At 37.5% G+C, this 14,488-nt stretch overlaps 1 protein-coding gene across 1 annotated transcript in view; it reads right to left on the bottom strand.

The window, feature by feature from the left end:
• Positions 1 to 2,228: 2,228 nt before the first annotated feature.
• LOC101163890 (myomesin-2) overlaps positions 2,229 to 14,488 on the bottom strand; it is a 31,829-nt gene continuing 19,569 nt past the window's right edge. The window contains exons 28-39 of the mRNA XM_004067358.4: positions 12,813 to 12,926; positions 12,193 to 12,280; positions 11,864 to 11,902; positions 10,885 to 10,990; positions 10,333 to 10,399; positions 9,934 to 10,030; positions 9,665 to 9,701; positions 7,611 to 7,633; positions 7,471 to 7,526; positions 7,304 to 7,393; positions 4,220 to 4,345; positions 2,229 to 3,744 (exon numbers count right to left, since the gene is read on the bottom strand). Of these exons, the coding sequence (XP_004067406.1) occupies positions 3,523 to 3,744; positions 4,220 to 4,345; positions 7,304 to 7,393; positions 7,471 to 7,526; positions 7,611 to 7,633; positions 9,665 to 9,701; positions 9,934 to 10,030; positions 10,333 to 10,399; positions 10,885 to 10,990; positions 11,864 to 11,902; positions 12,193 to 12,280; positions 12,813 to 12,926 (1,065 nt within the window). The 3' untranslated portion in view covers positions 2,229 to 3,522. The remainder of the gene's footprint in view (positions 3,745 to 4,219; positions 4,346 to 7,303; positions 7,394 to 7,470; positions 7,527 to 7,610; positions 7,634 to 9,664; positions 9,702 to 9,933; positions 10,031 to 10,332; positions 10,400 to 10,884; positions 10,991 to 11,863; positions 11,903 to 12,192; positions 12,281 to 12,812; positions 12,927 to 14,488) is intronic.

Below are 14,488 nucleotides of genomic sequence, written 5' to 3'. Positions count from 1 at the left end.
AATTAATGAAATGATCAATATCGCTGACGTGTTATTAAAGCACACTTAGATTGGAGATTTGGGATTATGCATCTCAGGGTGTTGCATTAAGGTCTTGCAGGTGTTGGTGTTTGAGGAATGTGAGAACTTATTTTTTTGTCAGATACAACACTTTTTTCTTTTTTTTTTTTACTGCTCTTTTGTCTGGAGATAACCAGCTTTCGAGCATTTAAAATGGAGCATAGGTTACCATGGCAATTGTAGCAAATGCTCCAACTTTGTGAAACTCTAAATGAAGCCTTGGACTTAAAGATTTCTTCCTAACCAGCAATTTCAGTCCATAGTTGAGGCGTCCAGAAGAGTGCAGCCATGGTTGATGGATCAGGAAAAGGAAAGGTGTGGAAAATGTTGTGGAATCCAGTCTCAGACAGGCAATAGACAAACAGACATGCAATGTATATCCATCTAACCATCAGAGTTCAGAGCAAATAATTCTTTAGCTTCACCTTGAAATAGCCATTGATATTCAAAGATGCATCATCTTCCTCGGAGTCTGTCACTTTGTGCCAAGTTGAAAGTTTCTTTCTTTTCTCTGAGATTGAAAAGACAGGAAGAGGCTGGGATTTTCAGCTGGTTGCAATCTGCAACCTCGCCACTAGATCTCATTAAATCCTCCACACTGCTCCATTAAGGCAAAGTGTGACAATGAATATGATGTGAGGATGTTACAAGTATGAGGCACAGAAAGCGATATCCAACAATGACTATCTAATGCAATGCAATTTTAACATCGGGGAGAATTTTGATCTTATCTCTAATTCTCTTTCTCTTCTGCTTCCCTTCTTCCCTCTTTTCATGTCCATTACCATTTCTCTCCTTTTCCTATTCTTCCCCTGCTGCCTCTTTTGCTCACATTTAAAAAAAGAAATGATCATCGGTGCTGAAAAGGCCACAAAACCTTGCAGCGGCTTGCTCACTCTTTTCCCTTTTTTGCACCCCCACATTTCTTCCTCAGATAATAATCTTCAATAATAATATCAAAGTAGGATTTACAAGCATTTACACCTCTCTGCAAACGGCAAGTAGAACTAATTGTGTGTGTATCAGTGGAAGCGTGTACATGCAGAAGTGTGAGCAAAAGCGATGTTTTAAATAAGTCTGAGTGTCACAGAGCACACATAAAGTGTCTCTGCTCCTAGTTTATCTCATTGTTTGAACAGACTGCTTTAATTAGGACAGGCCTGTTGGTCTGTGTGTGTGTGTGGTGTGTGTGTGTCTGCAGGAAGATCCTGTTGGTGTGTGTCCCCTTACTGCCCCCATGTGGAGAATTGTTGAAAAGGGTACGCTTCATGCTCCAGTCTGATTTTTCCGCACACACATATGCACAGATGCAGACGCTCACACACTCCAATGACATGGTATTATATTTGGAAACACAATTTCATGCTATCAGTACCGGCTAGCTATTCAATTTATATGACAGTCATCTTCAGAATGTGTGTGTCTGTGTGGGTGTTCATGGTCGTGTAAGTTGCTGTGTCTATATGCATCTGCGTGCCTGAGTGAACAGGTCATCTGTTTGTTTCACACTCATTATCCAAGTTTATTAAAATTAGAAGTTGGTTGTCATAGCAACGTCTGGATTCACTATAATTATGTTGATTGAAAATGTGAAAATTAATTAAAAAGTCAGGAAAAAGATCTCACAGCAGATGATCAGCAAAACACAGAAATGATTTAGATCTCTGCTTCTCATTCTCTCCCTCCTGCTTTTCTAAACACATGCACTCGCTCACACACACTTACTGTTTTTTTTTTCTTTTTCTCTCAAACCTCTTATGTCCTTTATTGCCACACAGCACTGGATTATTTGTATTCAACTCTGACTCAAGCTCTATCCACACTCTTTTCACACTTATCTATACATGCTTCATGATGCTGAAATTGATGTTCTTCAAAGAAAAGAAAAAAGGCAGTAGTGATGCAAACACAATCCCATTTACACTATAGCTTCCATTTCTTTCACTCAACCCATTCTCAACTTGTTTTACAAGCAGGCATGCCATGGCATGTTTCATGCTGCCGGAGCAGACACACCAGCATCCCAGCAGCAGAAGTAACACATAACACCATGAACCTCACAGTCGTACTCTCTTCCAGTTCCTTGATTATCCCGCCTTTCTCCAAACCCAAAGCTCTTGTTGCCCGTCTGTTTTCCTTTTCCAGAATGAATAAATAGGCTCAGCAAAGTGTTTTCTGTTCTTTTATTAGCAACTGCAAACACAGAAACAATGGCTTCACCCTCAACAATCTACCTCTCCCCTCTTTGTTTGCTCTTCTCATCAGCTTTAATGAACCACAAATCTCATTAACCACTCTTTTATCAGCTCCACCATCACAACCTCCTGCACTCGGGCGCAAGTCTTTAAAGCAGACTACTCATTACATTTGTTGTCATTTTCTGCATTTGGACAAATACCTCGAGGACTAAATGAAATCTGTATTTTATTTGTTTGTGACACAGAACCTACCTTGATGTTTTGAGGTTTCCTATGCTGGCAAAAATAAGTGTAACAGGGTTATGGCAGTTTTTCTACAGTCCCAGTCCCACTTCATGGCTCAGGTTACTCTGTCTTGATTCATTGCCAACTAATCTTCGGCATGTTCAGCATCTCACCATGGTGATGTGAAGGAGGATGGTGTTTCATATTTTCAGCCATAAGTTGAAAGGATTGAGGAGGTGGCAGGAAGATGAAAGATATTTTTCAGAGATGACATAGCATGAACATCGATTTTGTTTGATGCAGCAGCGAAGGGGAGCCGTGATACCAAGCCTGTGTTGTTTCGTGCATCAACGTTACAAGGGAGACATTACCCAAAATGTGTAAATGTTTTAATGACTGTGAGACCCAGCCAAGCCACTCATCACACAGGCAGAGTGTGCCCATCTCTCTCCACCGGGCTGTGAAGTGTCTTGGCTTGGCCTCGTCTTTGAAGGGGTCGTGTTCAAAAGGGGGCAAGGGACAGAAGCAGGAAGTTGTGCCAGAGATCTAACAAACCATGGCATGCTGCACACCATAAAGAATTCAGGGAACAATGAAAACAAGATTTCACCAAGTGTCAAATAAGTTGTCGTGTAACAGCAGGGACAAACACTGTAAGGTTGTGTATAGCTTCAATGAGCTTAAGTCTCTAACACTGCAGTGGCTGACAATACTCTACATAACTAAATGTTAGGGTTTTGTGTGTGTTGAGCTTTTTAAATTTAAACATGGGACTGAATATTTCTAATATGCACAATTTTTATTCTTTTTTTTAATCAAGTTCAGTTGAACTTCCATCTTTTTTTGATGTACATTGTTTTCTAATTCTTTAATGTTTAGACATCAGCAGATTTTCTTCTAAAATGCTGTTTCACTCACATTCCTTTTTCATTCAATAATGTTTTCAAACAAATATGTTATTTAGTTTCCATGTATGACTTTAATGGGGCACCTTATATGTTAACAGATTTTCTTCCCAAATCCATAGCTCCAAAACGCATTACTTTCTCCGAGAAGGAGTAGGACTCCTTATCCCTCTTCCTGCCGGTGCCTTTGGAGGTGCGGGGCTGGGAGCAGGGCTGGCTGCAGCGCTAGGAGCTGCACTAGCTGGCTGGGTTTTAGGCTGAGGAATCTCAATGGGAAGTTTCGGAGGGATGATTGTTTTGGGGGTCAGAGTTGGTTTTGCCTCAGGGAGTTTTTCCCCATGACGGTACACGCTGACCTACACAGACAAAAAGAAAAACAAGGACATCATGTCAGCATATTGTAAACATCTCATCTAGTTGTCTGTAAATCCAGATAAAGCCACATTTCAGAAGTATACACTTTCCAAGCAGATATTGTACTCTGCTGAAAAGAATAATTTTAAACTTAAATTACAAGAAAAGGGACTTGCCTGTGATATTGGGCAGAAATTTTAATAAACATCATTGTAAAAAAAAAAAGAGCTCTGGTACAGCAAAGAAAAGAAAAACCTCAAAGCTGATGAAAAAGAACACTTTCTGCCACATAATATCATGACAACATTCTCTTTCATTAACACTTATTTATGAGGCAAATAAATGTATAATATCTTTTTAATGAGAGTCTTAAATAAGACTTGCAACCGCTCAGAGAAAGTATAGTTATAAGAATCCCAACATAATATTGCAATTACATCTAAAAAAACCATCTTACTGCTCAGCTGTGAAACTTACCACTATATCCACAGACTCTCCTCCATACTTGTTCTGGACAATCATTGTGTATCTGCCAGAATCCTCCATTGAAACACCTTTGATTGTCAGACTTGCAAACTTGCCCTGATCCAAGGAGACCACGTACTTAAAGCAATTTAAAAAACATTTGTTAGGTAGAAGAGATGGACAGCATGTCGAAGAATACATGATTAAAATGTCTCTCATTTGATTCTCAAACCAGCTATTTTTCCACATGTTGTGGACCAAAAAAAGCAGACGTCTAAACAGAGATGAGTAGGCCTCCTACACCTGTCTGATGACTAGGGTTGTCTGCAAGCCAGCCAGGAGTTACAAGTTGTTGTTGTTTTTTTTTTTTCTTTTCTATTTTCTCTTTACAAGACACCTTTTAAGACTAATAGGAGGTGTCCAAAGGGTCTCGGAACCAGATGAACAAACCATATTTACAGGCTTCTTTAAATGCATCATAGCAGTGACTCTGCTCTGAACTCTCCTTCTGTTAAACTCCAGTCACTTCCAAATGACTGAAGTTAAACAGAAGGAGAGTTCGAGCCTCTCATTTGGCACATGATTCAAACATTGATTAATCTCTAACTCAGAGTAGCAGACTGAGCCTTGATTACTGTATTGCCAAATTCTCAGTGAGTTTTGAACAGACCAGCGAGTTCTTGATGTTCCATAACTTCAGTCTGCAGTGTTTTATGGTCATCTGGTATCTGTGGAATTAAACTCCAAAAATACACGTTTCTTTTGGATATCAGGACCCCAACAGAAAGAAAAGAGTTTTCCTGTTTAACCCTTGTGCTATCTTAGATGACCCCACCCTTACATTGACGTGTTATCCCTACCATGACAAAGGTGGATAAAGGTGGAAAGATTTCATGTAATCCATGGACACCAGTGAAGATCACAAATCATTGAAGAAAAAAGGTTCAGCGCCCTGTCTAGTGGGTCTAGATGACCCAACTCCCAATGTTAAAGTGCCTAGGATAGCACAAGGGTCAAAGCCTGTTTAAAGACGTCTGTCTACATTTGTCAAGCACTTAAGAGAACACTAAATTCTGACTCATGTCATGTTAAAACAAGAGACATCATCACTGTATTTTAATTCCTCTCACTCACGACTGCCTGTTTTTCAAAGCTTGTTAATGCATTTGTATTAGCAATTATTAAAAGGAAACGTGACAGCCTAATTAAATTCCTAAATGAGAGACATTTATCTTTATTTTCTGAGAAATTTCTATTCTTTTGTTGCCTAAAAACCTTCTGAAATAGCTGTTTTCCAATCTGCCCAAAACGCAGTCTTTGAAAATTGCAGTCATTTAAAAGACCAATGCAGGTTAATCTGGCTGTTTCTTTCCTTTTTTGATGGACTGATGAAAGGAAGCTGATTTATGAAAAAACATTGTCTGGTAATTACAGTTGTTTTGGTGACAACGCACTAAAAGGTCCTTCTCACTGACAAAATGTTCAAAAGCATTAGCTTTTGTTTTTCATCATCGGTTCTTGTTCACCTCTATTAAAGCATGTGCATATCGGTTTTTGCAGCTATTTCTACTCTCAAGCTCAGAGGAATATTCCCCAGTTTTGAATGCATTTCTGTTTGGTTCTTTCGTTATCTATGTATCCTCTGTAGACTTTGTGCTGTAAAGATAGGGAAGAAGATCCCCTGAGGTTTAAAAAAAAATCACACCACCAAAGACCTCGGTTCTTGTTATAGGCAGATTATTAGCAGGTGATGGAGTGAATAAAGAAAAGGGCAAATGAACAGAAAGTCCTCCTGGAATGGGTTTCACAAACTTATATCTACAAAGCTGATTGAAGCCTCAGGATGCTGTTGAAAGAGCATTCAAAGGGAAGCACTAGAACACAGACTGTGCGTTCTTGCTGGCAAGTAGGTCGATGAGAAAAGAGAGATAGATTTGTTCCATTTCTCAACATTGAGAGAACTCATAATACTCAACTCACCCCAAGTCCTCTAGAACAGGCAAAGGTCTTTGTTATGTCCTAATTCTGTTCACATCTTTTGGTGAAAGTATTGAAAGATCAGAGCTCTAAAGGAAGTGCAATTTTACATTTGAGATCGCAGGAGTTTCATCAGATTTCATTTAATGAATGATGCAATGCTTGAAAAACAATGCAATAATATACCACAAAGATTATTTAATTTGTATAGGGTTAGATTTAAACCTAAACAAAATGTTTTTATTTTTTTTATTTTTAAACTTGACTGAAAATTATTTTGGTCTCACATTGTAGCTCACTGGAACACAGTTTCTGCTTTTTCCTTATATGCTTGGCACTAATTTCCATCTATACAGGAAAGAAAAACTTTTATAAAATTGTTTCAACAGTTCTGAGATACTATTGCTAGTAGGTTTGTGTAAAGTGCTCATTTGGTCCTGATTTGTTAAGTTTGGCACAAAAATGGCTTGGTTTTATCTTGGAAGGTGCCATGGCTTGAGAATGATTGCACTTTTCTTTATCAAGATTAGCCACATGTGGTAGGCTTCACTTTAATGATGTCGTCAAATAAAAGTAGTTGGCCTGTTTTCTCACAGAGTCTGATATCGAGGTTGTTCCATTGAAATCAGATTAGCCTTTTACTGGCAAAATGACACTGCTGGCTTTCCAGCACAGAGACAAATGACCAGTTGTCCTCATGTGACTAATTATTAGCAAGAAGATGCTCAAGGCTGTGCCCTTACTTTAGATTTTTTTGATACTACCTAAATAAGGAGTCAGATGAAAACAGTCTGCAATGATTCAGCATGATGCATGAGTTCATATTGAGTGCAGAAAAATATGACGGTAGCATTGGCTGAGTTTGAAGAACACTCTGTTGTAGCTATGTTGGATTAATGAGACGATTAATCACCACAATGGAAAGAGAGGTGTGCCTCAAAGAGGTTAAACTGCTTAAAGTCAGAGTCAGCAGTATTATTTTTGCAGTTTGGAATCAAATAAAAGTATTGGACCGGCTGGTGGTGCCTGACTTACAGACCAAATTCAATCACGTTCTGTGGCTACAGACAAAAAAAATTGTGAAATGCTTTTTGGGTTCCTGGTAAAAGATGTAATTACCTGGTCGTCAGGTTCAACCTCTGCTCCATTTTTCAGCCATGACACCTGAGGTTTGGGGTCTCCGCAGACTGTACATGTTAAGCTGAGGGTCTGCAGAGAGCAAACGCAGATGCATTAAACAAACCCAGACAAGCAGGGATCGTTTCACCAAGCGCCTGGACATCTACCTTCTTTTCCATAATGGTAACAACATCCGGCAGTCCTCCTATCACCTTACCACGATCTGAAACAAGCCATGCACACTATTGTTATGCATTCCTATTTATCAGTAACATAAACTGTTAAATGAGAATGATAATAAACTCACTTTTCTCAGCGTAGGCCTCGGCTCTAAAAACCACATAAAGTTAGATGTTTGGGCAGTGACAAATAGGGAAAAAATCATGACTTATAGAAAAAAGGTTTGTGTCACTGTTTGCATGCTTTTTTTCTTCCCTTAAAGAGTTGTTAATAAATATTAAAGAAAAGCTGAGGTAAAAGCAAAATTACATCCCATTATTATTTAGAGGTTTGAAATATTTCTCTCTGAAGGAGCAGAAAAAAAGCTTCTGTTTGATGAGGGCTGTCAGAACAGCACGGCGAGAGCAAAGGTCAGCTGCAGGACCAGATGGCTGGGGAAGCTCTGCACTCCTCTTGGCATGCTGATGCTCAATCAAAAGGGCAGTGGGATGTTACTTGTTTCAATGTGTTTGTAAAATCTTTGGCTTAAATGTCTCTCTTTGAATTTTAATTAGAAAAGGGATTTGGACAGCTCCCTCTCTGCATGCAGAACAGTGCTTTTAGTGTCACTTTTTTTCTTTAAAAATTTGAAATAGAAACAAATAACGTGTTGGATTTGCTTTTGCCCAATTAGACCAAGGACCACAATGAAGCTCTGCCACCTGCATGCTTCTAATTTTAAAATTAAATTTTAATTCAATAAAAAGGGAGTTATTCTCGTTTACATTGCACTAGAAGATTCTTCTTGGACATTCAGAGGAGGTTCAATCCTAAGGTACTCTAATCATTTTAACAGTATTGCTGAAATAGCAAAATGTGCAAGAAGCTGTTGTGTGCCCTCTCACTAAATTTTCACTTTTTCGTTTTATGTAAATATGTTACATCAAGGACTGAGCTAGGGGTGCAAGGGGGCTGTCCCTCCAGTAAAAAGCCCTGCGCCATCAATCTTTGAGAAAATATTAGCGTCACTATTGACAAAGATTATGAAAGCATCAATATACGCTTCTCCAAGCATTAGAAAAAGAACATCAGCTAAAAGAACTACTGTTTTTACATGAACAACAATATTAAAACTGTTTGAAATACATATTATTGATCATTTCATTTAATGGCCGTCCACTCTGATGTTCTTATTTGCTACCCTTCCAAAGTCTTCTGCCCCCCCTCCTGTTAAAAATATTCTAGCTCAGCTCAGCTGTTACATGTTTTCTGAATAACTTTAATAGCATCCATGTAGGAGCTGTAGCAATGCTATTTAAGGATTTCATTTCTACAAATAACATGCAGCCATTCATTTGGCCTACATACTGCATGACACTACAAAGCAAGTTTGGTATGCCAAGGTTGCTTTTTGTTAACCGCTTTGACCAATTCTTTTAAAACTGCAATTGCTCTAAATGGTGCAGCTGCATAGCTTAAACGATCTTCCCCAGGATTTATGAATTTCATTTGTAATATAGTTTGCAGAACTGTATTATTTCATTTGTTATTTTTCTGAGCAAAAATAGTTAAAAGCCTATAGAAATCCTGATTTCAACATCAATAAGAAGAACCATATTTCTTGAGATGTTGAACAGAAGAGTTGTGACTCCCTGGAAAGGGCAGCATAGTTCTCATGAATAAAGATAAAGATTCCAAATTTATTAGAAATATTCCAATAATTCTATCATTAAAACATTGTAAAACATGTCGGAAAGTGGCTATTTCTTGATGTAGTGTATATGCTTAATTTATTTTAAAATATACAAAAGGAATGTTTTAAGTTATTTTATTGATTTCAGCCATAAGTTACAGATTGTTAAAGGGATATTGATTGTTCTTCTCTGCCCACAAGTCAGTTGCATCATTTGGAAGTAAATACCTGCTGCAAAAGTCTTGCAAGACGTCTCAACTTAGTTCAGAGCTCCATGCAATCAAATGCACTCATGCTCCTACATGAGAATTTATAGTTAGTTAACTGGCCTGATTTGTGCGTACATACTCATATAGTTGCAGACTGTTAATATTATAGGGTTAGAACAAAGGCCTATTTATCTTCCCATCTATTGGGTGTCTCTATGAAAGAAGTATTAGGCAATATATATCCATACACATGCAAAAATATAAATGTATATATAGACAAAAATATAAATAAATTCTTACTTGAGCTTCTGGAACTCAGCAAAAGCTTTTTCATACACTGCAAAACAAAGAAGGTATTTTGCCATTTTCACACCACTGATCTGTGGAAACAGATTTCAATGCAATTTGCTGTATGTGGTCAAATTATGGTTGTGAGCTGACTTTAAAACTCTATACTATAAACTTGTAAGGGTAAGCATATCTGTTGCTTTTAAGAATGTTTTTAATACATAAAAATAATAATAATAATTGTTATAATTATCATTATTATTATAAAAGGAGGTGCTGACCGTCACCGCTGAGGTCCAGGGTTCGTTTGTGAGAGTTTTCAGCATTTGTGATTACGATAGAGTACGATCCCTTATCCTTCTCCCCTGGCTCGATCACCTGTCATCACACAAACAGAAACTACTAAATGACTTTAACTCTGTGATTTGCCTCAGAATTCTTCAGTTTACTTAATGATTAAAACTGCATATATATATATCTGACTAAATAAACAAATAAATTGTCAAATTATTCATCCTAACTGGGCTTCTGTGTGTTTGCTTTTAGGCAACCTCTTTTCAAAAGGCTGAAAACCTTCATATGTCAAGACAAACTGTGACATGTCCCTCTCTGTGGTGTTATATTGTCTTAAAATTAACATCATGTAGAAGCTCAGTACAAGAAACAAGATGTGATATTACCTCCATAGTTGCCATGGCGGGATTTCCACCAATCACAGTCTTGTCACTGCGTGAGAGTTTAGTCTCACTGCAAAGTAGAAAAAAAAGAATAGAGAAGTTACTGTGGATGTGTATGTAGTGTTCTTGAGAAAGTGAAGCCTGCTTCACATCTAATGGATGAAAATGTTGCAAAGCCCTCTCCAACATTACACTCTCAGAGAAAGGAATGCAAACATGATTTTCTCTGATTCTTTTCTGTCTTTTCATTTCCTTTTCATTCTTTTCACTTTGCTTATGAGATCTAGATATGGAAAAACTAGAGTATCACTTAAGCGCACATTTCTGTCTGAAAAACAAAGACATGTTATTGCATTACTTGAATAATTAAAACACTTCCCAGCAGCAATCCCAAAAGTCATTTAGAAGTTTTTTTCAGATTTCATCAGTTTATCCTGTTTTTTTCCTGTTCTCCTTTCTTTCTTTCTTTTTCCTTCATTGTCATCTGCTACTCATATGAGCAGCTTCTTCTAGTCCTTCCTAGCCTTATTAGTCTTGCAAGTTCAAACTCCTTACCCATGATACCAGGTGACGTTCATCTCTGAGGTGTAATACTTCATGTGACACTGTAGCTGGATACCTGTTGCTGTGCACTTAATCACCAGCTCTGCAGCACTGGCTCCTAAGAGATGTCAAAGAGCACACTAAAGATCAGAATCTGATGCATGCTGCTGCTTAAAATCCTGGTTTCTAGGAGCTAAGGCATGCATACTGCCCCTCAGTGCATTGGCTTTACTTGCTTTGCATGCAAAATCAAAGTTCTGTTTGTGGGATGGGGTTGGAGTCTCATTTTTAGAAGTGGCGTCCGTGGGTTTTAGACAATGAAACTGCGCTAATGAGCCGGGGAGCAGATTTTGAATAATGGACTGGTTCTGTGTTCTTTTCAGTGAAACACTTTAAATATGAAAGGATTCATTGTCAAAAGTAAAGCAGATGGACATTGAAGGCTATTTCTTGTAACATTAAGTCAGTGTGAAGCTCACTGAACATTGCTATAAGAAAAGTGTGTCATCTACCTGGTCAAATCTCCATGGTTTCCTATTATCACTATAATAAACCTTTTTCTCCTATACCACCGTGGCTGTAACAGTTGCGGCAGAGCTGTCAAGTGAATATTGCTTAAAATAGGAGTAAGATGCTTCTCCACACTGTCACTGTGACAGTGCAGTTGAATTTAAAGGGATTTCTCTACATGATGGCCAAATGCTTCCAGCACGACAACTTCTGCTACTTGCTGATAAGTGTTTATGAGTAACATTGGGATTTGAAAGCAGAGGCATATCAGTCTGGCGATGGATCTGCTTAATCTCTTATCACTACAGAGTGATTTTGCAATGTTAAACTTAGACAATTTAAACCACATCCCACCGGTGGGTACAGGAGGATTCTTTTTGCTCTTTTTTTTTTAATGCATATGGCCTCATACGATTACTAACATTTGTATTCAGTTTTCCGCACGTGTGTGGGCATACATGCATCCATGGCAGATACCTACCAGCCAGTTGGCTGAGCTTGCTTATGGCATCATCAAAGACTAGAAAAGAAGCACAGGAACACGTGTTCAAGAAGCAGACTGATAGAAAGATGCCATGCTGCCCTCTAGAGGTAGAAGGGTTCATTTAAAGTTTGCTTTGCTGCTGTTCAGGTGTTCATTGATCACAGTTGTCTGTAAATAAACTCAATTTTTGTTTTTGATAAATAATATGATTATTTTGTACTGTTCTTTTAGATTTTTTGCCTTAGATATTTAAATATCTTCCTTTTTGGCAAAGATTTAGTCATTTTTTAAGACTTTAAATGACAGAAAAGAAAAGAAAAACATACCTTTTCCACTGATGTCAATTTGGCTCATATCTTTTCCTCTGTCGTCACTGATGGTGGCTTTATAGACCCCTGTTGTCTTTTGTGAAAACTGGAGAAATTAACAAGGAAAAGAAATTTAAGGCTTTTAACCCAAAGTCCAGCATAGTCCAGGCTTTGATGGGGAGTACCAAGAAGAAAGGTACCCCATTCCAATTTTTAAGATCTTCGGTGTGACCCAAAATAACACAAACACATTGGCCTTATTCTAAGAACACAAGCCACGTCATTCGCAGAGACCAGTGTTTTTTTTTCATATTTAATGAAATTGGTACCATTTTTGAAATCTGATCTGATAGATATGTGCCTCAACCTTCCATCAAATATATGTTTTGTAGTTTTAGCATCATATTGCTAAGGAGTAGGTATTTTGTGGAAATCCATTGGAGTTGCACTTTCACACCTCAGTTGTTGCTTTATTTTACATAACTGTTGTATTTTTCTTTGTCAAATTATTAGAAAAAAGGCATAAATGATGTTAACTGTGTCCCAGTTGTGCCTGAATGTTGGTGGATTCCGTTTAATATGGATATAAGTTGACACAAAAAAAAGGGCAGCAGTTGAACATAAGCAGTTTGTCGTACCTCTTTAATTGGCAGTTTGCAGACACCTGATCCAAGATCAGGCTTTACCTCTGGGATGATCTCTGTGTCTTCTTTATACCAGTGGAACTCTGATTCCTTCTTTAGATTAGCAACCTACAGCCAAGAATCAAGTATTATGTATAGGTATCATTTAAAAAAAAAAAAAAAACTTTACCAACATTTTTGCTCATCATCAAATCCAAACAACAAAAAGCCACATCCTCCATTCACTGTACTTCTGATTATCCTTAAAAATGGTACGATAACTTTCACTTTTGTGAAAATAGATATTCTTGTGTGTTCATATCCACCTGGGCTGCTCAATAATTTAGATGCCTACACTGATCTGATACTGTTAGCACATTATTAATGTCCCCCAGCAATATATGTAACTTACTTTTACTGCAAGTTATTTAACAACAACAACAAAAACTCCAAACTCTTACACAACAATAAAACATTAGTTGTTGGGGTATGTGCAGAAGTTTGGAGGTCTCTTAGGTCTGCAGATCATTGTATTACCGTAATTTAGTTGTGTTTATTTTCTTGATTTATTAACACTTTTCCAGTGCAAGCAGTTTATTTTTTGTGCATTTTAGTATCTTTTGACGGGATTCCTGTACAGTGAAGACCAGGAAAGCTTTTCTGGCATCAAATTAAAGTCCTGTCTTGAAAAAGAATAAGTGAATGAAGACAAAATAAAAGCTTTTAGGTATTGCCTAATGTTAAAACAGCTTTCTTTTATTTCAGGTTTGACGTACTTGTGCCAACTTTTTTATTTTTATTTTTTTAATTGCTCCTGTATTTTCTTGCATGCGCACCCCTGGTGTGAAATGTCATTCTACTGGGCATCCCTTTTAGTTTCATGGCAGTCCAAATTTAGCACAATGACGGCTGAGCATGACTTCTTTCTAGAGTGACATCCCTTAATGCCGCACTATATAGTGTTTCTTTTGGTTCAGCATTTTCCAGTCCATCTAAACAAATTTCCCCTTAGTGACAGCTTACATTTTCTTGCAGACTTTGACAAAATTACCTTCCATCTTACTTTTATTTTAAGTGGCGACACTTATTTGAGGGAGTCTGCAGTTTTTCAAAAAGGCTGCAGAAGTTGCTACGTTTATTAATTACATGTAAGTTCATCTGTCTTCTTCTTAGGTCTTTAATTTTTTATTTTACTTAATAAAAAAAACGTTAATTTTTTTTTTTTTTTACCAAAGTTGCCAAAAATGTGTCCCTGAATGCTATAGAAAACAAAAATCTAATGAAATGCTGAAAAGGGTAGTTAAACGACATTTTCTGGCAATGACACAATCACTGGATGCAAACAACATCCAAACAGCATCTGCGGATTCAGATTCTTTTATTTCTGTTTATTTCATGTTTAGTTTTAGCCTGATCTCAATCTGTGCAAATACATTCAAATGTTTGCACATTGGTATTTTACCCTGAAAAAATGAAAATTAAAAAACTTTGCGCAGAAACACAGATGGTCATTTTCTGCCAAATGGTGATGTTTTTGCATCTGATCCTTGTTAGAAACTCCCTTTATTTATTTTACAGGTTTGATGTGATTCTAAAGGTTCATTTTTATTTGCCCAATGATTAAATGAAGCCAGTAAACATGATCAAATAAGAAATACTATATGAATCCTTGGAGGGAGATCAGCATTTGT

Source organism: Oryzias latipes, chromosome 3 (assembly GCF_002234675.1).
Source record: "Oryzias latipes chromosome 3, ASM223467v1".
Taxonomy (NCBI): domain Eukaryota; kingdom Metazoa; phylum Chordata; class Actinopteri; order Beloniformes; family Adrianichthyidae; genus Oryzias; species Oryzias latipes.
This window is presented reverse-complemented; position numbering and strand designations above follow the sequence as displayed.